Here is a 25,854-nt window from a genome sequence, read left to right as displayed (position 1 = left end):
TCGTTCTACAAATTGGAAGTATTTAGCATCCAAACAACACTCTGTGACAGCCACTGCTTCAGCAAAGGAAAAATCAGTTCCATTATTACTCTTCCAGGAGCCTGAAATCGCTCCTACTCATTACTGATGTGATTGAAGAACATCATGAACAATTTTACAAACGACCTCTTCCGTGTACTTGCCACTGAACAGTTCCTCATCCCTGGTTAAACCTGCACTTGCCTAATATCTCTCCTACCGAGACAATTCTCAACAACATGCCACTCAGTCTGAACCTCTCCACTTCCACACAGACGCTCCTCTCTTGATAGACAGATGACCCCAGCCACGCCTGTTCCACCTTCCTGTTTCAACACACAAACCATGACTCGATACTCGGAAGTGAGTGAACGCCATTCTCAATTAACCGATCGTTCACCGTATGACGTTCTTATATGTACCGAGAAGCGTAAAGTTGGGATTCAAATAGCGGCACACTTCAGACCTTGAGCCAGTGGACGCTGTGATGCGCAGCCCCATACACAGTTTGCATTAATTCGTTCATGTCCGCTACATTCGTATTGATGAACCTTGGAATAACAGTTCCTCCACTCAGCGCCTCAGTGACACGATACATAGCCACTAACGCAGCCTACATTAACATGCCGCACTAATTGTGCTTTAAAATTATAAACAATTTGTCACGAGGGATCACAAGCTTTACTAAAATCAACAAAGGTCACGAGGGACCAAATAAAAATAACTTATGTTTCACACAAAGGTTAAAACACACACACACACACACACACACACACACACACACACACACACACACACACACAGACTTATTGACTCACTCACACACACACACACACACACACACACACACACACACACACACACTACCCAGGTTCTAGTTCTTGGGTGGTGATATGGGCCATAATATGGATACCACTATAATTAAAATTGCCTACGCTACTAATGGGTGGAAGCTGAATAGTGCTTCCCATACTTATCAAGTAAACCTACAGTCGCCTTAGGCCAGAACATAAAAAAAAGAGAGAAAATAAAATTGGGCCATTACTTCAACTACAAAGTAAACAATGATCAAAGTGCCATATTATATACCAACAAGTAACCCAATCATAAACTGCAAAGGGTTAACTTAAAACATAATAATAACATCAATATTTAATAATGCAGTGTAAAAATTTTGGGTATAATTCTACAACATCGTTCAGTATCATGTTTGTGATCAAAAAGGTCCTCCATGCAATCCAGATTAAAGTAGTGTCCAATATCAATACAAACGGAACAAACCTCCACCACATGCCTTTCAGTCTGCACAGCTCCACACACACAGAGCCGCTCCTCTATGGGCAAACATCCTCGCCTCACCTGTTCCACCGCCCGCTCTCTATCGCCAGGCTATGCCCAGACACACCAAAACGAGTTATTCACATTCTAATGCGGTCATTGATGGTGAGGCGGTCTCTATACACACTGGAGCGCTAAGGTGGGGTTATATGGTGCGGTACACAGGGTATCGCGACCCAGTAGAAGCAGCGACATGCCCAGCATAAGTTGCTGCATACAAGGTACAACTGTGTTAATATAGCCCCTTATTGTTGTACTCGCGGCGGTGTTACCTCTATACCAAACATCAGTGGGTCATCAAGGAGCCCATTACTTTCTGACATGTTCTTCTTAAATAAGTCAGGAAGAGAAGGAAAACCCGCCACGTATAGCACCCTTCGTTCTGAGTTGGCTTCCTAACACCTAACAGTTACATAATGCCCCAATTATATAACCTAATGATGTGTTCCAAGTCAGCTCCTAACCACGACTCATAGCCATATAGAGGCGTGGACATAAGTGCCGCGTCAAACACCCTCCGCTTCACCACGAACGGCACATTGTTCATTGTTTCGTTTGACAAACGCCAAACATTTTGTAACCTTCACGACTCATTTTCATTTTGGTGTTCACCTTAAGGGCGGAGGACGCGGAGAAGTGAATACTTTAGTTGTCACGGAGCGATACTTTGTGAACACTGCGCCAGCCACCACTACAGTAACATGTTACTCTATCATAATGTGCAATACATGTAAATGTATGCCTGTCCCTGCAATGTCATCACCAGGGTTTCCCTTTTCTCTCCGGCAGGACAGCGCGCCCTCCGACCAGCTGTACGAGGAGCTGCTATCAACAATTAGTCGCGGGGACCACGTGCAGGAGGTGTCCCGCCTCCTGTGGGGCTCCCCCCTAGAGCCCAGGTGTGGCCGCTCCGCCCTCAGATTGGCTATCACCAACGATCGTGCACGCACCGTCAGCCTGCTGCTGGCAAGCGGCGCCTCACTCTCTGCCAGCCTGCTGCAGGAGGCCTGGTACAGCACCAACGTGACCCCCCCGGTGCTGGCCTCTCTCACCAGTGTAAGTAGTAGTGACCTGCCTTGCCTGTGTCCAGCATTGCTACACACTGTAGTAGTGCCACACACTGGAGGGGAGTGTCAGCGGGGACTCCTTTGTAGCGTGGAGAGTGTTGGAAAGGTTAGGATGAGTTGTGGGAGTGTTAGTTGTGAGGGACGAACGTTTGTGTTGGAGCAGCCTCAGCATGTATTAGTGTTAGTGTTAGTGGTGGTTTAGTACGTACCACGCCTGCAGCACACCACAGCTCACTCTCCAACATTAACACGCTAAAGAATCTCATCATTCCATAAAGTGACATTTTTCCTAATGGGTTTTACAGCAGTGTCGTTAGAGTTAATTAAAGGTCTTTAGAACAAGCAAATAAGTAGAGCTAGCAATGTTAAATCTTTGCTAATTCAACACATATCAACCTTCAGTGAACTCTACGACACTGCTGTTGCTGTGAAACTTGCGTGATATTTAAGAATGATAGGACAAAACTCTGTGTTTCGCTCTATGCACGGTATACAAAGTCACATTGCGACATGCATTGATGGACTTTGTGACACCCTTCCTGCCTCACCGCCCTCCGCCTGCTATCATCATCACCACCATCATCATCATAATCATTATTTGTCTGCCAGCCTGGTGCTCTCCCCGCACCTATTGCAGCTACAAACATAACCAACACAGGCACCACACACACATGAACGTACACGTTCACTCCCCCTCCCTCTCCCCCCTACCTTCCTCCAACCTATCCACTCTCTCTCTCTCTCTCTCTCTCTCTCTCTCTCTCTCTCTGTCCTGCCACCCGCGCTACCCTCCCAGGGAATAATGGCGCACAGTGAGCAAGGCGGCAGCTATACAGTGTACAGTATTTACCTGATGGTGTCACTGTTGTCACTGGTATCTCAATGGTCTCTCCATTTGTTTATGCTTGTCACACACCACTGTTTGTTAACCAATCCGTCGTGCAATACTTTTGCCTCCCACCCACCCACCCACCCACACCACACACACACACACACACACACACACACACACATACACACACACACGCACACGCACACACACACACTCCTGACCTCACTCGGGTCGGACGTGTGACCTTGTGCGCTCTCGGGCAGCCACGGCCAGCCTGTTGGCCTCCCCCCCTCCCCTTCTCCCCCTTTGTATAAGTTATTAATAGGTTGATTAGTGCTCGCCATAGTGTTATAATACAAACAATTTTGGATATTATAAGTGAGTGCACGTCTGGACAAACAGTGAAATGAGTGCTGCAGTGCTAAGCTACGGACGCAATGCCCTTATGCGCCGTAGACGTGAGGCTGGGTACCCTCCATCAGAGGTCATTCAACGCCTCAAAAACTTAATTATTTCGGAATCGTGGATCCAAGGGAGGAAGGAGTGTGGTGTGTCCCATTAAAGTGATCACATCTACCGTAAGGAAGGGGCGGAAGGTTGAGGAGAGGGAATACAAACACTTCGAAGTTCCGCGCGTGTGGTATATTCTCCCCTCTCTCCTCCTTTCCAACGTGACATCATTGGCGAACAAGATGGACGAGTTGATAGTATCAGTGAGATCTAACTGTGCAGACATTGTGGCGATCACGGAGGCGTGGCGGATAACTCCTGAGGTGTGTATGATTCAAGATTTCCAGCTGTTCCACCACCTCAGGAATCAACGCAGGGGGGGAGGAGTGGCCCTGTTTTCCCGCTCTGACCTCAGCCCCTCACACCTACACGTCGACGTCCCCGCCGGATTGGAGGCCCTGTGGGTGAGGGTTACCCCCCCTGCCACCCCCGCAACACAGCCTCCATCATTGTGTGTGTTGTCTACCACCCTCCACGGGCCGCCACTGCACGGTTCCTCACTGATCACATCATCGAGACTGCTGATGCTCTACGGGTGAGATTTCCTGCTGCCAAGCTGGTAATCTGTGGTGACTTCAACCGCTTGGATATCAGTGAAATCCTGCACCAGCTACACCTCACCCAGGTCGTGGACTTCCCCACCCACCACCCTCGACCTTATCATGACAGACCTGAGCCAGCAGTACTCGCCTCCCAAGCCACTCCCCCCCATGGGACGCAGCACCCACCTCTCCATCCTGTGGACACCCACCCCCACCACCTCGGTTCCCAGGTCAACTGTCACCAGATCCCACAGGCCCATGCCTGACTCTGCCATGAGGGAATTTGGGCAGTGGCTGACACATCACCCGTGGACCGAGGTACTGGAAGAGGAAGACGTCCACACAAAATGGCGGAACTACTTCACCACCACAACGGAAGTCTTCCACCACTACTTCCCCACCAAGGACATCACAGTGGACCCATCTGATGCCCCTTGGATGACGCCCTGCATCAAACGACTCCTTCGTCAGCGTGACAGGGCTTTCCACTCTAGCCCTGACCAGTACAGGAGTTTAAGGAACAGAGTTATCAGGGAAATTAAAAAAAGCCAAGGCAAGCTACTACCCAGACAAAATTCACCATCTCAAGCTTACTAACAACAGACAGTGGTACGACAAGATTAAGTCTTTGTGTGGTTTACAAAAACAAGCCTCTTCTCTTCCCTGTGTTTCACACCTTTCACCTAACAGCGCGGCCGAAGAGATTAACGGTCACTTCACTGCGATCTGTCAGACACTCCCTCCCCTTCACTCTAGTACTTTCCCAGCCTACCTCCCTGCCTCCTCCCCTCCACCCCCTGTCCAGGAGGTTGATGTTTACAGGAAGCTTCTTAAATTTAAACTAAACAGATCCACCACTCCCACTGACCTCCCCATCAAAATTTACAGAGAATTTGCCCCAGAACTTGCCACACCCCTTTGCTCTATCATCAATGCCTCCCTTTCTCAACATTCCTGCCCCGATGACTGGAAGACATCTTACGTCACCCCCCTCCCCAAAATTTCTAATCCACAGTCACTGAATGATCTAAGACCAGTCGCCATCACCCCTATACCCAGCCTTATCTGTGAAGATTTTGTGTTCGACTGGGCCTATAACAAAATTTGTAACTCTATTGACACACAACAATTTGGCAATATTAAATCCACCTCCACATCTCACTACCTTGTCAACTTCCTGGAATTCGTCCACAGCCACCTGGACAAACGCAACACTTCTCTAGCTATTGCTTTTGTGGTCTTCAGAAAGGCCTTTGATCTTGTTGATCACACTGTTGTGATAAATAAAGCCATCACTCTGGGTCTCTTTCCCTACCTGATAGCGTGGCTGGCAGACTTCCTCACGGGAAGGCGTCAAGCCGTTCGTTATCAGGGCTCTGTCTCCTCTTTCCAACAGCTCACATGCGGGGTCCCTCAGGGGACCAAGATGGGTCCACTGTGTTTCCTCATCCTTATCAACGATGCTCTCGTCCACACCCCCCCACCGCTGGAAGTATGTGGACGACTGCACCGTGGGCGTAGCCGTCAACAACACCAACCCAGACTTCTCAGCACTGCAGCCCACTCTAAACCAACTACAGACGTGGACGGAGGACAACAAAATGACCATCAACCACACCAAGACCGTGGTGATGCACATTTGTACCTCCACAGCAGCAGTCACCCCTCCCCAGCTTTCTGTGTGCCCTCACTCCCTCCAGGTGGTCCGCAGCACCAAGCTTCTAGGTGTCTTGGTTGATGATCAATTATCATGGAAGCAGCATGTTTCCAACATCATCAGGTCAGCCTCATATAAAATCTATTTACTGCGCCGACTCAGGTCCCTGGGAGCACCGGCAGATGAGCTGAGGGGAGTGTACCTCACCTTTATACTCCCTAAGCTCATGTACGCCGCCCCAGCGTGGTCCTCCTCCCTGAACCTCACACAACGACAACAACAGCTGGAGAGGGTTCAGAGGAGGGCGTTCAGGGTCATCTTTGGGCCTGCCTACAAGTCGTACGAGGACGCCCTGACCTGCATGAGTCTGCCGAGGCTGGCCACAAGACACCAGGAAGCCTTGGAAAAATTTGGGGAAGGACTACTGCGTCATCCACGTCTCCGCCACCTGCTACCCCCCGACGTGCCTCCCCCTGCTCGTGCCACCCGACACCATAATCGCGTTGCGCCATTAAGAGCACCGCGCACTGACCGTTGCCCACTATTGTGCGAGCCTTAAACAAATAAGTGAATTCTAGGTTAAGTTTATCCATAGTTAGGTTAAGCATTTTTAGTTCATGGTGGTAATGTCCACCCCCTGTACATTTTCAGTGTAATTTTTTACATTGCCTAACTAATAAACCGTTTATTATTATTATTATTATTATTATTATTATTATTATTATTATTATTACACACACACACACACACACACACACACGTTGTATAGTCGTGTTGTGTAGGAAAGAGAAATCCTCCACATTCGTTTATTTTCATGCAAGAAGGAAAGCTGGCCAAGGGCAGCAAAAATTGAGAAAAAGGCGCACTGGATTGTCAGTTCCCTTCAAGATAATAAGAGTTATCCAAAACAAGTCAGGGACAAAAAGAAGTTGGAAATACAGAAGTAGGCAGGAAGCTCCAGAGTTTACCAGAGGAAGGTATAAACGACGGAGAGTACTGCTTAACTCCTGTATTAGAAAGTTGAACAGAATAGGAGTGAAATGAAGAAGAGAGCTTTGTGCAGCAAGGTCACAGGAGGAGGGGACGCATGCAGTTAACAACATTAAAAGAGTAGTTAGCATGAAACTAGCGATATAAGATAGAAAGAGATGCAACATATCGGTAGTGAGAAAGAGGCTGAAGACAGTCAGAGGAGGGGTTTGATGAGATGAAAAGCTTTGAATTCCATCCTATCTAATAAAACTGTGTGAGTGGAAATCCCCCAAACATGCAAAGAGTACTTCATACAAGGAAGGACAAGGCCCTTGTACGAAGTTAGCAGTTGGAGGGAAGAGAAAAACTGGTGGAGACGCATAATTTCTTAGAAGCTGTTTTACCAAGAGATGATATGTGAAGTTTCTAGTTAAGATTATGAGTAAAGGGCAGACCGAGGATATTCAGTGTGGAAAAGGGAGACAGTTGAGGGGGTAGTTGTCTGGAAGGTCTGGAAGGTCTGGAAGAATTGAGTTTTTGAGGCAATGAAAACTACTAAGTTTTCTCTGCTCCAGTCAGAAATCTTAAAAATATCAGAAGTCAGGCGTATTGTGGCGTTCCTGAGTGATTTGTTGACTTCCTGAAGAGTTGTTCATCTCTGAAAAGACGGGCAAAGATTTAGAATGGTATCATCAGCGTAGGAGTGGCTAAGGCAAGATGTTTGGTTAAGAATGTCATTAATGAATAAAAGAAAGAGGGTGGGTGACAGGACAGAACCCTAAAGAACACCACTTTTGATTGATTTAGGAGAAGATCAATGGCCATATACCACTGCTGCAATAGAATGTTCGGAAAGAAACTTCAGATGAAGTTGCAGAGAGAAGGATAGAAGCCGTAGGAGGGCAGTTTTGAAATCAAAGCTTTGTGCCAGACTCTATCAAAAGCTTTTGATATGTCTAACGCAACAGAAAAAGTTTCACCGAATCCTCTAAAAGAGGATGACGAAGACTTGGTAAGGAACGCTAGAAGATCACCAGTAGAACGACCTTGACGGAAGCCATGCTGGCGATATAATATAAAATTGAGAAGCGACCGATGTGTGAGAATCTTCTTATTGGATGGATTTTAAAAAAAGGCGCCGCAACAGCCAAGGTCATATGGCGCCGCTTCAAAAATTTAAATTGTCTAAAAACAGTTAAAAACAATACAGTAGTTTAAAAACTAAAAAAAAAGACAATAAAACTAAATAATATATTAAAATACATAATAAAATAAGAATAAAATTCATAGCTCTTGGAGCTTCTCCCAAAAACTTAAAAACGTCATGGCCCTGGGCCAGACACTCTGGTCCAAGGACCTTTGAGAGATAATAGACACCGCTATCTCTACCGCGACACCGGTAGAGGTAGCGGTGTCGTAACTCTATCAAACTCAGGCACTCCACCAGCAGGTGCCGCACGGTGAGCGGCACCAGGCAGTCTTCACAGTAAGGCTGAGGGTCCACTGGTTAACAGGTACCTTTGTGTAAGGTACGTATGACCTATGCGCAGTCGCACTAATAAAGTCTGTGCACGGCGATCCCGGACATGGGAGTATGTCCACTGAGGGATAGTGGAAGTAGGGATCTCTCCCATTTTCGAGGTTGCGACACCCGTTACCCACCTCCTCTGCCATAATGCTGCAACCGCCACAAGAATAGAGTGAAATACATCTTGAAACGGAACAGGGGCAGAAGATGGAGCGCGACTTGCTGCCTCTTTAGCGAGGTGGTCTGCGTGTTCATTCCCTAGAACACCAACGTGACCAGGGACCCAACAGAACCCAACACGATATCCTCGTTTAGTAAGAAGATATAGCCACTCCAGGGCTGATAAAACCAAAGGATTAAGAGAGACTGTGCAAGAGCAGTAAGAGCAGTAAGAGCACTGCGACAGTCACAAAAAATTGTAAAAGACGAAACAGGGAGAGTAAAAATTATCTGTAAAGCTAGGGCTATGTCAGACAGCTCCGCAGTAAAGACGGAGCTACCGAAGGAAGGCTACCAGACCGATAAAAAGAGGGGAAAACCACACTAAACCCAACGCCTGTGTCGGATTTGGAACCATCAGTAAAAACGGGGATGTCATCAGAAATGAGGTCGATGGACAAATCCAACATGAGGTTTGCCACTCGAAGGCCATAAGGTTTAGGTAGACTTGGTCGAGTGACATACGCCTGCGAACGCGAGGCCCGCAATATTGACAGACAAGGGACAGAATCGGGAAGACGGTGGGTACGAAACCAACACCGGAGCATCGAAGACCAGCATCCACTAGAAGGCTAGGTATTGGAGATGTCCGAAATGCACCTGTAGCCAAGCGGACACCAGCATGATGCACGGGGTCAAGCGTGCGTAGTCGTGCATCCGTTGCGGATGAGTAGATCTCAGAGCAGTATTCCAGCTTCAGAGTGTACGGTGAAGCAGCAGCAACGTGTCCCTGTCCGCACCCCAAGAGGTGTGACTTAAAACCCGAAGATGGGATAATGCCTGCCGACAAGACGCCTTAAGAGAACGGAAATGGGGAATCCAGGTGAGACGGTTGTCAAATAAAAGGACAAGATATCGAGTCGCCTCCACGCATGAGAGGCGTCTACTGGCGAGGTATAAATCCGGGTCTGGATGGACACCAGGGTTGCGACAAAAATGCATGGATACGGTCTTGGAGGTGGAGGATCAAAAACCGTTATGTTGGCCCAACTGGACACCCTATTGATCGCCAGTTTGAGCTTGCGCTCAATCAATGACATCCTAGCAGCAGCAAAAGAAATACATAAATCATCAACATATAAGGAGCTGTGAATGCCATCTGGGAGAGTATCAATAACACCATTTATGGCGACTGCGACTAATGTAACACTAAGAATACTTCCCTGTGGAACACCATCATTTTGAGCAGTAGCATCAGAGAAAACACTCCCCATTTGAACCCGTAAAAAACGTCTGAATAAAAACTGCTGGATAAAAATAGGAAGGTGGCCACGAAGGCCTAAATTAAACAAAAACTGTAAAATGCCATGCCATGCCGTGTCATAGGCCTTCTCCAGGTCAAAAAATACTGTTACTTGATGGTGGTGATTAGCAAAGGCCTCAGAAATGGAAGACTCTATGGATAAAAGAGCATCAGTAGTAGACCTTATCTTTCGGAACCCTTACTGAACCGATGACAAGTACTTCCCCCTCTCCAAGTACCACATGAGTCTTACATTTACCATCTTTTCTAACACTTTACAAATGCAGGATTTCAAAGATATAGGACGATAGTTCGTAGCCTGGAGATTATCTTTCCCAGGCTTCGGAAATGGGAGAGCCAATGGCACAGCCCAAGAAGATGGAAAGTCACCGGTATGCCAAATCATATTATAAAGATTTAATAAAAAAGTTAAAAACACGGTCAGACATGTGACGCAAAAAGGCATAAAGAATGTCGTTTGGACCAGGAGAAAAGTCATGACACTGAGACAAAGCAGTCTGCAACTCGGAAGCAGAGAAAGGGACATTATAGGACTCTCCTCCAGCGGAAGAAAAAAATATGCCGAGAGACATAGCACTGCGGGTCCCCACGATGTCGCCGGAGACGAGAGAAAGCTGCCCATTTCTCTTGCACAGCTTTAGTGCATGCTGCGTTCCACCAAGGAACGGGACGCTTAGTAATGCGACCTGACGTCCTAGGGATTGTCTGAAGCGCTACTGAAAAAAAAAAAAAATCGGTAAAATAATCAACAGCCTCAGCACAAGTAGAGAAGTCAGGCAGCGGACGGATAAAAGAGCTAAGATCTATGAATCGAGGCCAATCTGCCTTGTCTTAAATAATCAACAGCCTTAGCACAAGTAGAAAACTCAGGCAGCGGACGGATAAAAGAGCTAAGATCTGTGAATCGAGGCCAATCTGCCTTGTCTAAAACCCAGCGTGGGGCCGGGACTGTGGCTCAGAGTTCACATTTTCCAATAAAATCGGAAATTGGTCACTACCGTGTAAATCCGGTAGGACCTGCCAATTAAAATCAAGGAAAGAATTAGATGTACACAGAGAAAGATCGATAGTGGTAAAAGTCCCAGTAGGACTGTGGAAATGTGTGACATCCCCAGAATTTAAAACCTCCAATCCCTCATCCTCAATAAAAGAACCGATTAAAACCCCACGAGGATTACTAGCACCTTCATCCCACAATGGGTGACGGCCGTTAAAATCTCCCAACAAAAGAAAAGGCGGAGTCAGCTGACGCACCAGGCCGTCAAGCTCACCCCTGGAGACAGGAAGCCGAGGAGGGAGATATAAACTGCAAATGGTGTACAGTCGTCCCATAAAGACCTTAACAGCAACCACCTGAAGGGAGAGTTAAGTTGTAATGGGATAACAGGTATATCCTGACGGAATAGAATAGCTGTGCCACCGTGGTGGTCCTGGTCAAAGAAAAGAGTGCTAAAAAAGGCACTATAACCAGGAGGACTAGAATAAGTACTATCACCTAGCATAGTCTCTTGTAAAGCTACACAGGCTGGAGAGAACTCCGACAGCAAAGCTCGGAGTTGTCCCCACGAGGCGCGAAAGCCTCTACAATTCCACTGTAGAAGCTTGAAGCTGACTATTTAGGTACAGTGGAAGGGCGAGCCTTTTAAAGGGGCTGCCCGTAAATCACCTGACTAGAAATGATCAACCGACGAGAAGACACCGGTCGTTGGACCGCAGCCTTTCGGCCTATCGGTGGGTGATGCGAACCATCATCACTTCTACCGGTCCTCGGAGGACGAGGATCAGGCAGGACTGCACTTTCCGATACAGTGGTTCCACGAGGGACGGCTGTGACAATATCATCGGATGTCTCCATGCTAAGACCGTCCTCATCACAAGAAGCTCGATCTGAGACAGATGGCGTCACATAAGGCTGGACAGACAAAAACTGGAGCTACCATTGCAGAGCGGTCCCTGGAGGACTCACGGTCACGTACACCGAGAGAAACCTTATATTTTTAAGCTGAGCTAAATCGATCGACTCCGCAGAGCCACGGTGCCGTTTGGTCAGGCCCTTCAAAGGCTTAGGAGATACAGGTGGCAAATGGACATCTACTATATGGGTGACTTTGGTCAAGTCCGTACTATTCTCATCACTTCTAGAGATGACTCAACCGAGTCATCGGACAAAAGGCAAACCTATTGGCCAAATGAACAGGACCACCCGCCCCAACAGAGCGAGAGGTAGCAGAGTTGTCTTTGACCGGCAGACTCACCTGAAGAGCGAGCGGCCAATGAAGCATAGGATGTCGCACCAGTACCATCCTTCTGGCGGTACAGGAGTTCGCGGCGGGCACTACCAAGGCTGATAAACTGACTGTTAGCAAGCTGTAAATGTCCTGCTCCAGGCGATCGCCTGGAACGTACCTGGTGAGCATCACGGCAATGGAAACAATAAGCAGCAGCATTGCAATGCTCCTCAGAGTGCGAGTCTAGTGCAGAGCAATTACCACATCGAGAAGCTTCCTTACAGGAGCTTTTCCATGACCGTACCCATAGCATGAAAAACACTGAAGAGGCGAGAAACAAAACGCCTCACCCTAAGATTGATAGGGCCGATATTAACACGGTCAGGAAGGGTGGAGCCAAAAAGGTGAGAAGGACCATGTTGGAGGAGTTCCTCATCTTAGTCACCTTTTGTACTGAGTTAGGACACATAGCCAGTATTTCCTCCTCAGGAAATTCATAGAGATCCTGACTGTACACACAACCTTTACTATAATTAAAGGTGGGATGAGCCTTTACGGTCTCACACATGCTGTCAGTAGGGCATGTGAGATGTTGTAACATCCTAGCTTGCGTAATATCTTTAGCCCGCACGAACACCCCCTTCCCATACTTCATCACATTCCCTCACGAATCGTGCCGATTTCTTTTGGCAAGATACCGGGAGGCATGGATAAAATTCCCACGCCCATTCCTATAGTACCCCACAAACCAACGAGGAGGCGGGATCTGGCGGACTTCGGGAACTGAATTCTCTGATTGGTTGTCAAAAAGATTTGGGATGTAGTCCGTGTCACTGTCCGAAATATTGCGAGTGGAAAAGTTCCGTCTTAAAACCCGAGCCAGCAAGGGGCAGGGATGCTACATGTTCATAAGCCAAACGGGCTTCATCGCATGACAGAAACGTTACATAGCAGCGATTAGACGGAAAGTCTTTATTGTAAACAAGTCGAATGCGAAGAACCGTGCCATACACCTTGAGAAGTGAGTGCAAGGCGTGATAAGAAAATGATGGGTTAACATTTACCATCACAAGGGAGTCATATGCAGCAGAAATACGTCCTCAGAAGAACTCCCAGAACAGGAGACTGCTGCGGGAGGCTCTTGTGGAGGGGAATCCTCCTTCCCACTCAGACCTGAAGATGACGTCTCGCGGGCCAGGTCAGCCACCTCACGAGAACCTGAAAGTTTTTGTGTATTTATATATATATATATATATATATATAAAAATTACACAAAAATTCTCCAGGGACAAGAGAAACCACCTACTGGAACTACAATGGGAGGGAGCGCTGGCTGCCGTGGACGGGGTACCTCGTCCCCATGCGGACCAGTCGTTTTATAAAAAGGTCCCACATAATACGAAAGTTTGTCCACGACAGAGCTGAGACCCCCCCTCCCAAAGCATCCTAGCCTGGACACCCAATCATCCAGCACAGGACGGCCCCTATTGGGCGATCCCTCCAGCGGGTGGCTCCGCTGGTCCACTGGCAGCTTACGTAGGAACCATTTAGTCTGGCCCCTCACTGGCGACCTTAATAGCAAGGGTAGCCCTCTCCCCCTCGAAAGGGCAGAGCAGGGGCCTAAGCCCTTTCTAGCCTAGCTCGCCAGGTCACAGGGACACGCAAACTCTCCCACCACGACAAGGCGGTTCCCATCTGGTTGGGAAATCTTTAGGGAAGGAAGATATTAAAGCAATAGGATAATATTCTAAAGGATTAAAACGGTCACTCTTTTTATGAATATGTTGGATGTAGGCAAACTTCAAGCAAGAAGGAAAGATAAAAGTCGATAGACATACTTGAAAGAGTTTGGCCAAGCAAGGTGCAAGCACGGAAGCACAGTTTTTGAGAATAATAATAAGGACCTCATCAGGTCAATAAACCTTCCAAAGGCTTAGGCCAGCGAAGACATTAAAAAAACATCGTTAAGAAGAATTTTAAGGGTTGGCATGAAGTAGTCAGATTGAGGAGAGGGATGGGCACTGCTTCTGATCCTGGCTGAGAGGCCAGTCTTGCAGGCATAAACCTGCCCAGTCTAATTTGCCAACTATCGCTTTCTCGCAGGCCTACTGCTGCCGGCTGCGTGCGGAGCAGCGTCGTCTGGTACAGGTGAGCGGTGTCCTTGTGGAAGGCATCAGCAATCTGCTGGAAGACATTGAGGGGGATACTCCATGGCGGACTACAAGGCGAGGGGGCAATGACACTGACCGAGCGGCTCTCAGCGACCTGCTGGCAAAGGCTGCAGCCGCCAATTGCCCACTGACTGCATCATTCCTACACAGTGCAGGAGCGTGGCCTTTTTTTTGCTCAGGCTCAGGTGTCAGTGCCCTGCACGCCGCGCTGGACGCCGGCCACCAGGACATGGCCGAATTGCTAGTCAGGGACCTCGGGGCCTGCCCCTACGTGACGGACTCCGGCGGTCGCCTTCCCGTCCACATCATGACCTACAAAGAGCAGCAGCAGCTGGAGCAGGTGAGGCTGTGTGTGTGTATATATATATATATATATATATATATATATATATATATATATATATATATATATATATATATATATATATATATATATATATATATATATATATTTGTGTAGCCAGGTAGGATATTTTCTTGGAGGCAGACGAGGTTGAAAGCTATAGAGCATTCTCTCATTCTCTTTTGTTTAACATTTTGTGTACGGTTTCTATGTGCCGTACTGTTTTTCTGTCATTTTCTTCCAGGTGGTGTAGAAGTTGGCTAAAAGTTTGCGACGTTTCGGAGATATCTCTCTCCATCTTCAGCCTGTGGTTGTGTGAGTTGTTGTTGTTGGTTGCCACCCGAGAGGGGTGACGCGGGCCTTTGGTTATGGCCCACAGGGTTGTGTGAGGCAGATGCGCGTCTTATATATGTTTCCGGCGGGTCAGGATAGGTGAGTTATGTGCGGTGCTGCGCGGTGATAGGCTGGAGCGGTCAGGCAGCTCTGTGTGTGTGTTCTCCGCGCTGGTTGGCTGCTCGTCGTTTCAGAGTGGGGAGGATTTGTAAGTTCTTTTTTTGGATGTTGGTGGATGGCTGCATGGCGTTGATATAGATGGCTTCTAGTAAGAATAATCTTCGAGGGTCGTGTTCTCTGTCTATGATGACGGTGTTTTTAACAAGGTCCTGGCGAGTGATTTGGTTATGGTTACTTCCGTTGTAATGTTGTTTTATTGTTCCACTACTAAGATTGCATGTCAGACGTCTTGAAAGTGTGGTTCGTGTCATCCCGATGTATGAGCAAGGTCCACATTCATCGCTGTTGCAAGTGTGTGTTGATAGATGACATAAGGGCGTCTTGTAGTCGGAAGATCTGTTGCGAAATAGGAGTTTGATTGTTTTTCTTGCTTTGTAGTAGATGGTGAGGGTGATTTTTGTGTTTTCCTTGGTGGGTTTAACATTCTTGTAGATGATGTCTTTCATAACTTTTTCTTCTATTTGGTAGTCGGTGGACATGTATCCTCGGTAGAATAGTTTTATCTTTTCTTCTTCCTTCGGTGTGTCGTGTTGGTTGTGCCATTTGTCTACATATCTTGTTATTATGAGTGTTGGAGTATCTGTTGTTTACTAGAACTTGGGTAACTCTCTCCAGTTCATGGTGCGTTTCTGCCCAAGTAGAACAATGTGTGAGGGCTCGCCTTACGTATGCGCTGAAGGCAGATGTTAGGTAGCGTTTTGGGCATTCGTTGTCCCCGTTGAGGCAGAGTCCTTGGCTAGTGGGTTTAGTAAAAACTGTTGTCTTGAAACCGGAATTCCTGGCAGTGACCAGGATATCCAGGAAGGGGAGGCGTCTATTGCTTGATTCTTCGTAGGTGAAGTTGAGTCTGGTGGCGTTGATGAAGCGTTGACAGAGGTTTTGTAGTTCTTGCAGATTTTTGACCCGTACTAAGATATCATCTACATAGCGGCAGTATATGGAGGGACGATCGGTTGTGAGAAGTGCGGATTCAATTGTGCCCATGAAAAAAAAATGAAAATAGTTCACCGAGTGGGATTTGCTGGTACAGCTTGCCGTCTGGAGAGATGAAGGGGGCTTCCTTGGTCCAGAGTTCCAGCAGTGACTTGAGGTGTTTGTCCGGTATGTCCAGTGGTGTGGTGTCACTGCTGTGGTAAACACGGTCGAGGATGAAGCTTATAGTTTTGTCTACAGGGACGTTGGTGAAAAGGCTCTCCACGTCAAGGAGGCGATGATCGAGTCTTCTTGCGGTGGAGCGTCGCGGAGAATCTCGAGGAAGTCGGTAGATGAGTTGAGGCAGTAGGTGTTAGGGACGTATGGTGTCAGGAGCTGGTTGATGCGTTTAGCTATATTGTAGGTAGGCGTGGGGATCTGCGAGATGATGGGGCGAAGTGGATTGTTCTGCTTGTGGGTCTTGACATTGCCCTATGCGTAGCCTGGCGAGAACTCCCTAACTATCTTCTGAAGTTTGAGGTTGTTGCTGGCAGCGTTGATGGATGTGATGGTGGGATTTACACGCATCTTGAGGGATTCGGTGGGGTTGCGTGTAACTCTCTTGAATTTTGTAGTGTCACTCAAAATGGCGTTGAGTTTGGTGTCATACTCCTCTTTTTTAATAAACACAAAGGTTGGAGTTTTGTCTCCTCTTCTTATAACAATCTCTTTGTTTTCGCGCAGCTGTTTAGCTGTAAGTATGTGGTGTCTTTTAACTCTCTGATTGTGGAAGGAACCACAATCTTTTCAAGCTCTTGAATGTCATCTAAGAGTGTTTCGATCTCTAGACGTTTGCGACGGGGGCGAGGCTTGATGAGGATATCTTCTTGGTCTTGAGTAAGCACCACGTCTGTGAGGTTTGTATAGTTTAGGTTAGGTCTCAGGAGCTCGATGTTGTCTCCGTTTAGCTTAGCAAGCTTCTTAATCATGTCACTCTCGACTCCTTTGCGGTGTTGTATATATATATATATATATATATATATATATATATATATATATATATATATATATATATATATATATATATATATATATATATATATATCTCTCTCTCTCTACCATCAATGACACTCTCTCTCTCTCTCTCTCTCTCTCTCTCTCTCTCTCTCTCTCTCTCTCTCTCTCTCTCTCTCTCTCTCTCTCTCTCTCTCTCTCTCTCTCTCTCTCTCTCTCTCTCTCTCTCTCTCTCTCTCTCTCTCTCTCTCTCTCTCTCTCTCTCTCTCTCTCTCTCTCTCTCTCTCTCTCTCTCTCTCTCTCTCTCTCTCTCTCTCTCTCTCTCTCTCTCTCTCTCTCTCTCTCTCGTTTCACAGAGGCTCTTCGATGAGGAGCGGGAGAAGCTGAGGGATCTTGAGCTTCGCCAGAAAGCAGATCGCGAGAAAGCGGCGGTTCGGACAGCGCTGGACGTACAGAGAGCTCTTTTCAATCTTTACAAGAAAGGCGATGTTGAGACTGTGTCTGCAGATGATGGCCGCGCCTGTCTGCTGCTGGCTGTGCGCAAAGGTCTGCTACAGCTGACATATCTGGTGCTGCGGGAGGGTCGCCACCCACTGGACGATGTGCTGGACAAAGCATGCGGCACCAACGCCCTTCATGAGGCGGCCTCGCACGGCGAGGTCGGCTGTGTGGCGTTGTTGGTGAGCGCCGGCGCCAAACTTCAACAGCGCGACACCTATGGTCAGACGCCCGGACACCTGGCCGCCATGTTTGGCCACACAAGCACATTTGACTTGCTGGCCCGAGAAGCTGTGCAGGACCCTCCTTGTCGCGCGGGCACAACTTCTAAGGAAGTGATGCGAGGATTTGAGGCGTATCTGCAGCTTTATGAAAAATATAACGGTGAGCCTCTGACACCATCTGAACGTCGTAATCCAGACAGCGTCACGAGGAAACTTATGAAGCAGATAGAGGTTGGGAAGCTGCAGCAGGAAGCTCAACGAGTGGCTGTTGACTTGTCACGAGGCGAGGCACTTCAAATACATGAGGTAGTGATGGCGGAACTGAAAGCCATCATGGATAAGGTGTCAGCCGCGTATCCCACCTACCACGGCGACCTGAGGCTGGCGGGCAGCTCTCGGGACGGCTCCAAGTTGTACGCCCCGACGAGTTTGACGTTAATATTGTTGTTCACGAGGACGGCGTGGGAGTAAATGTTAGTGAGAGAAGGGAGGAAGAAGCCCTGCTGAAGGGCAGGTTAGAGATATCTGTAGAGACCAACAACCCACACCTTCAGGGAAATAATTTCATGACCAGTCTGTACGAGGAGGTGCACCGCTGCCTCACTGGCCACACCCTGCTGGATAAAAGATTGAGCCTGGTGCCGCCGGGCCTGATCAGCACGCAGGTTGGCGTGGCGCTCGCCTTGGCCTGGCAGGGAAAAGAATACCCTCTGCTGCTGGTCGGCGTGGACCTGGTGCCGGTGCTGGAGGTGCCGTGGCCGGAACAAATCCCCAGACCCTTCCTCACTCCCGCGGACACCACCACCATACAGCTCAGTAATGCCGCGGACGCCACATGGCGCTGCAGCTTTGCCATGGCAGAGGCAAAGGTGCTGGAGACGTTGAGCCCCGTAGAGCGCCAGGTACAGCTGATGGGAAAGGTAATTCTGTCTCTCCTCAAGGCCGAGCCCTGGATGCCACGTCACAAGAAGAGCTTCTGCACCTGGTTTGACACACGGGAGTGGAAAATCCCTGTGCCGAGCGGGTTCTGCTTCAAGAACGCATTCCTGCGGTGGCTGGAGCATAAGAGGTGTGAGGAAAAGGACCTTGGCAGGCAGCTGAGGACGGGAGGCAAGGAGGATCTAGCGAGGCATCGGGGAGAGGGAGGCAAAGAGAATCCCACCAGGGAGCTTGAGGCGGAGCGGGAAGAAGACCAAGCCAGTTGGGTGGTGGAGGTGTTCAGACTGATGTGTGCAAACCCAGAGGAATCACGAGAGCACCTGGCAACTCTGAACAGCCCCGCCTACTTTGGAGGGGACTGTGAGGGCCGCAAACCTGGAGACGGCGCGCCCATCGTTGTGCAGTGTCTGGAGGAGAACTTAGAAAATTTGTGGTCAGGCTTGGCTGACCAGCAAGATCTGAGCCAAGACAGCCAGGAAGCGATGAGGAACATAATGTTGGGGCTAGACCTCTGGATACTGATGATGCAGCTCCACGGTGACGATCAGCAGTAATTCATACCACCCTCTGTAAACTACTTACCCCCCTTCCCTCAACACAAAAGCACACAGGTAGATAGATGATAGATAGATTGTTTATAAGCAGTGCAATGATTGCATATTACTTGTTACTTATTTTCCTATTACCTAATTACATTTATGAATGACACGTTGTCAATCATTCCAGTGGCACGTGCAGTCCAACATGATGATAACACTAACATTTTATTGATTATCGTGCACACCTAACCTGCTGCAAACATTTGTATTTGATATCATGTTGCTACGTGTTGACAAGTAAACAGACAGAATATCAAGTATTTCTTGACATGTTTCACCCATTGACAGCTTATCAGAAAACACCTGTTCCATTGTCACAAGCCCGTGATTGTCTCCAATGTGTTGAGTCACTGGGTAGTCCTGGAGGACATGTCTCTCTGTCTCTCTGTTTGAATAAATAACCTTTTATTCACATAACATTTAATTTATAGTAGATAAGTGACCACGACCCCCACTATTCCATATACGTATATATATATATATATATATATATATATATATATATATATATATATATATATATATATATATATATATATATATATAGAGAGAGAGAGAGAGAGAGAGAGAGAGAGAGAGAGAGAGAGAGAGAGAGAGAGAGAGAGAGAGAGAGAGATTCACAGATAGATAAATAGATAGACATAAAGGGTAGGGGATGAAGAAAAGTCGCGGTAAATCCACTTCAACTTATTGTTGCGCCGTTTTGAGACACATACAATATCATTTTCAAACTCACTGTAAAAGCACGTGATCAAATGAATGCGGGAACATGATTAAAGGATAGACCGAGGATATTCAGTGTAGATCATGGAGACAATTGAGTGTCATTGAAGAAGAGGGGATAGTTGTCTGGAAGGTTGTGTTGAGTTGATAGATGGAGGAAATGAGTTTTTGAGGCATTGAACACTACAAAGTTTTCTGTGTCCCAATCAAAAATCTTAGAAAGGGCAGAAGTTAAGCGTTCTGTGCCGTCCCTGCATGATCTGTTAACTTCCTGAAGGCTTGGTCGTCTCTGAGAGGACGTGGGGAGATGTAGAGTGTTATCATCAGCGTGGAAGTGGATAGGGCAAAAAGTTTGGTTAAAAAGATCATTAATTAATTATAGAAAGAAAGTGGGTTACTGGACAGAACCCTGAACAACACCACTGTTAATAGATTTAGGGCAAGAACATTGGCCACGGCTGGAATAGAACGTTCGGAAGGGAAACTTGAAGAAAAGTTGCAGAGAGAATGATAGAAACCGTAGGAGGGCAGTTGTGCCTTGTGCCAGACTCTATTAGCGAAAGTTTCACCGAAATCTCAAAAATAAGGTGACCATGAATCAATAAGAAAAGCCAGATCACCACTAGAGCGACCTTGACGGAAGCCATACTGTTACCGTTTACATTATGTATCTACTTTTAACTATCCTGTATGGATAATTTTGGAAGAAATTAATCAGAACAAATATTTATTTTGTGATTATCTTGTAATACTACTACCAATATCTTAGACACTGCATACTTATATAAGTCTAAAATCTATTGATTTGGACAATGAAAAAGGTAAAATCTTTGACTGTACTATATAGTGTGACCCAGCTTACTCAGTAACCTCGTGATATATGGTTATGGTTATTTATGTGGGAATTTTAACATCGCTTGCATCAAGATCAAGTCACGGCAAGACAATCATGCAATGACTAAGCATTTCACTGGGCAGCTGTAGAGTGAGGAGAGAGAAATATAAGAAGTTTTCCTTCTCCTCATGGCATAGTGGCATGGACATCACAGCAGGAATTAACTGCCCCACAATGTGTTTGTTAAGTTAAACAGGTGGGCAGCCCAGGTTGGGTAAGACACCAACACTCTCGCGAGGATACCCGAGTTGTCTATTCTTAATTGGAATTGTTGTTTCCACTGTTACGGCCCGCCCGTAACATACTCCACTACCATCATCTCCTCCGCTTGTTACCTCGTTCGCCACCTCTCCGCCTCCCCTTCCACATCACCGTCTCGTGAACCTTCCACACTACTGTCTCATGAACCCTCCACGTCACCGTTTCATGAAACCCCGCTACTGTTCCGAAGTTGGATTCACGCGGCCCCATTCGACTCAACCGGAAGTGTTAAGCCAGCTCTTGGCTTTCTGGAAGTCAAGTCGAGGTCCAGGCCTCAACCAGTGAACACAACGCCTCTTGGGTCTACCGTGGGATCAACCATCACCCAGCACTTCACCACTGCGACACCGCATAAGTGTGGTGTAAAACTGTAAATATAATAATAGGGTTTTTATGTACAACTGCCGAGTGCTCGCCTAAGAGTTAAGATTATCATTGGATTGTTATTACCAACAAAGTACCCTAAGCTTGTTAACATGCCTGTTCACCATCACCTATACTACTGTATATATAGTCCGGTCAGAGCAGCGCAGGTCACTTGCTGGCCGGCTGCCTTCCTGCCTACAAGTCCAGGTTCATCTGTAATACCTGTTGGGTGAGTCACTCTTAGTATTTTGTATTTCCGTTCGTTTGCGTACTTGTGTTAAGGTTATCGGATGTAATTTATGAACGTATTGTGACAACCTTGCAATTGACTTGCAGGTCTCTGTGTTACCGCTCGCACGTACCTTGTAATAAAACTCGGCAGTGGAGCTATGGTTCTGGTTACCTCCAAATTGGTGACCCCGGAGTGACCGGCCGGTGATCGGAGTGACGGGCCGGCGATCGGAGTGACTGACTGGCCGGCGACCGGTGGACAGGCGGGGAACACAGCGACACATCCGGGAGTGAAGCGGCAGTCGTTACGAGTGACGTGGCGGCTTGTTGCCTATTTACGTCTTCCAGGTCTATGTAGCTGGCTGTTACACATACCAACACTCCGTTCTGCTACAGTGGTACTGATCGAAACCCTGCTAAGCTCCCCGAGTCCTCACGGCTTCAGATGTGTTGGACTGTCAGCGCAGTGTGTTAGCCTGCGGTCACGTTTATGCACAGTAAGGAACATTTTTTTTTTTTTTGGTGACAGTGACTCGCAATAATGTCTGATCCTGTCAAGAGTGTCACCACTAGCGTAGCTGCTGCGGCTGTGGCGGTTAAGCCACCAGTGTTTGATGAGACCGCGGTAGCAAGATGGTTTAGTATCATTGAATCACATTTCATTTTGGCGAATATAACAGTATCTAGCACCAAGTTTCACCATGTGCTGTCAAATTTGCCTGTTAGGGTTCTTAATCAGGTGAGTGATGACGTGATCCAATCCGTTTGTTATGACAAACTCAAGACAGCCTTGACTAATTTATTCTCACACTCTAAGCCAGAACTTTTTGATTCATTAGTGACTCAGAACCAAATCTCGATCACTAAACCTACTTAGTATTTGCGTGAATTACGCAAGATAGCAACTCCATTGGCTCTTGGTGAGGAATTTCTTAGAATAAAATTCATAAAAGCCTTGCCAAACAACATCAGGCCTCTAATTGCCACTTATGATAGCAGCACGTCATTGGAGGAGCTAGCCAGAGTCTCACGACACCCTTATGTCTTATAACGTGAACTGTGGTGCCCAAGTCAATCGGGTGTACACATCCAAACCATCATACTCACACAGAGATCCAACAGGTGGAAATATGACTATAAATTATGCCCACTCTTCTATTCCAGTTGGTGTTAGAGCTTTCCATGACATGCAAAGGCCACGGGTATGTAGGTATCATTTATATTATGGACAAAATGCCAAGTCATGTAAACCTTGGTGCATGCTGTCTTCTTCAAAGGTTGGTCTCAAGATGTTGCCAAGTTCTCGGCGACCTTCACGCTCGTCATCCCCTTCTCGTTCACCAAGCAGACCAGGTACTAACCAGCCACTCCTTGATTTTTCGGAAAACTAGGTGGGCAATCTGTGAACTTAACAACCGTCGGATTGCCATTTAAGATTAGTGCCAAAATCGGTTGTAAGACTTATTCCTTTATTATAGATACTGGTTCCTTTATTTCATTGTTGCCTTACCACCCTGATATGTTGCCATTCCTAAGACCAACTAATGTTAATTTAACTAATGCTTCAGGTGAAGTGATTAAGTGTCATGGTGAAGTCAATGTGGAGCTCGGGATTCAACGCCTACGGCGTTCTTTCCCGTGGTCATTTGTGGTGGGTAGTGTGACACAACCCATCCTTGGGACAGATTTTTTGAGTGCTCAAAATTTACTTGTGGATGTAGAAGTAATACACTCTTTGATCAAACAACCAAAAGTAAAATTCCCCTGGAAGCTTCAAGTTCCCTATTGCTAGCTTATAATATCGATTATGGTATTCATGACTCTAATGTTCAATCTTTACTTTTAAAGTATCATATACTTACAGCACCATTACAGCTTCACTCTGAAAACTGTGCGGAAGGAGCCATTGCCCATCACATAGATACTGGAAATTCCTCTCCAGTTCATCTCAAGGTTAGACCTCTCACAGGTACGAAACTTGAAGCAGCCAAACAGGAATTCAAATTTTTGTTAAATGCTGGTATTATTCAGAGATCGAATTCACTTTGGGCGTCGCCACTCCACCTCGTTCCCAAGAAGGAGCCAGGCACATGGCGGCCGTGCGGTGATTGCAGGGGTCTAAACAGTGTCACGGTAAGCGATAAGTATCCCATTCCTCATTTGCGTTCGTTAACGATGTCTTTAGATGGTAAAACTGTGTTTACAAAATTACATTTACAGAGAGCTTATCTACAAATCCCAGTTGCTGCCTGTGACATTGCTAAGACTGCAGTCTGTACACCTTTTGGGCTCTTTGAGTATAAATACATGCCTTTTGGTCTTAAGAATGCAGGGGCCACCTTTCAGAGGTTCATGGATAGTATTCTAGCCAACACTGATAATGTTTTTTGTTATCTTGATGACATCCTTGTGGCTAGTACCTCGATTGAGGAACACTTTACTGACTTAGATAATGTTCTTGCAATACTTTTTAAGCACAAACTAAGACTGGATGTGAACAAATGTACTTTCTTTAAACCTATAACTAAGGTAGCTACGAGCAGCATCTTTAGTGGGCCAAACGTTTCGACATTTCATCTTATGCCATCATCAGTGGTCTAAAATAAAATAAAACGATAAAACAAATATAAGTATAAAATAATAAAGTAAAAATAAAAAGAGTATTACAATGGTAAAAATTCACACTATCATAAGTGGGTATGCTGACAGAGTATTGTTGAGGGATGGCTTTACTTGGGAAATATATAGGGATTCCAGTATTCTTAAACTGTTTCTATTACAGGTGGCGAGGATACGGAAATAACTGAGATAGGGTTGAACCTTACATGAGAGGCAGTGGTCGTATCGCGGAAAACGGGCGTTGTGCGGGCGCCCTGTTCTGACAGACTGGCCTAAATGCTCGCTGGCTCGATTTATAAGTGAGCGCAAGGTGCTACCCACATACTCAGCCTGGCAGCTGGGACAAGTGAAACAATAAACAGCCGACGAGCGTAAAAGGCAGTTGGCAGAGTGTCCTTAAAAAGGAAAAAACTACCTATACATATATTATTTTAGACACAATACGAAAATGTTTATCAGGATAATATTTTGTAAGTTTTTCATAGAGACTTACAAAATATTATCCTGATAAACATTTTCGTTTTGTCTACAAATAATCTATGTATAGGTAGTTTTTCCTTTTTAAGGACACTCTGCCAACTGCCTTACGCTCGTCGGCTGTTTATTGTTTCACTTGTCCCAGCTGCCAGGCTGAGTATGTGGGTAGCACCTTGCGCTCACTTATAAACCGAGCCAGCGAGCATTTAGGCCAGTCTGCCAGAACAGGGCGCCCGCTACACAACGCCCCGTTTTCCGCGATACGGGACCACTGCCTCTCATGTAAGGTTCAACCCAATCTCAGTCATTTCCGTATCCTCGCCACCTGTAATAGTTTAATAATACTGGAATCCCTATATATTTCCCAAGTAAAGCAATCCCTCAACAATACTCTGTCAGCATACCCACTTATGATAGTGTGAATTTTTACCATTGTAATTCTCTTTGTATTTTTACTTTATTCTTTTATACTTATATTTGTTTTATCGTTTTATTTTATTTTAGACCACTGATGATGACATAAGATGAAATGTCGAAACGTTTGGCCCACTAAAGATGCTGCTCGTAGCTACCTTAATTATTGCTTTCCTACTGAAAATACGACTTCCCAGAAATCAACCTGTTTCGGATATTCTTTAAACCTGTATTGAGTTTTCTAGGATATGAGGTGAGTGCTGTTGGAGTTCGACCACCACCCGATAAAGTTGCTGTTATATCAGAATTCCCCTTACCTGGAACATCTAAGGAGCTGAGAGAGTTTATGGGTATGCTCAACTTCTTCCGGCAAATGATCCCAAGGTTTGCTGAAATAGCTCATCCGGTAACGGAATTGTTGAGACAACCATTCTACTAATTCTCTCCATTGGTCAGATTCAGCTAAAGCCTCTTTTGATT

At 46.6% G+C, this 25,854-nt stretch overlaps 1 protein-coding gene across 1 annotated transcript; it reads left to right on the top strand.

The window, feature by feature from the left end:
• The first annotated feature begins 894 nt into the window (after positions 1 to 894).
• Positions 895 to 19,837, top strand: LOC123500426. Its single transcript, XM_045249146.1, is given in 4 exon segments — positions 895 to 2,412; positions 14,279 to 14,686; positions 17,485 to 18,265; positions 18,268 to 19,837. Coding segments are annotated over 4 exon segments (2,604 nt in total). The 5' UTR covers positions 895 to 2,073; the 3' UTR covers positions 19,344 to 19,837.
• The last annotated feature ends 6,017 nt before the right edge of the window (positions 19,838 to 25,854 follow it).

This window comes from Portunus trituberculatus, unplaced genomic scaffold (genome assembly GCF_017591435.1).
Source record: "Portunus trituberculatus isolate SZX2019 unplaced genomic scaffold, ASM1759143v1 PGA_scaffold_227__1_contigs__length_320803, whole genome shotgun sequence".
Lineage (NCBI taxonomy): Eukaryota > Metazoa > Arthropoda > Malacostraca > Decapoda > Portunidae > Portunus > Portunus trituberculatus.
The sequence above is the reverse complement of the archived record's forward strand: the minus strand, read 5'-3'. Positions and strand labels throughout refer to the sequence as shown.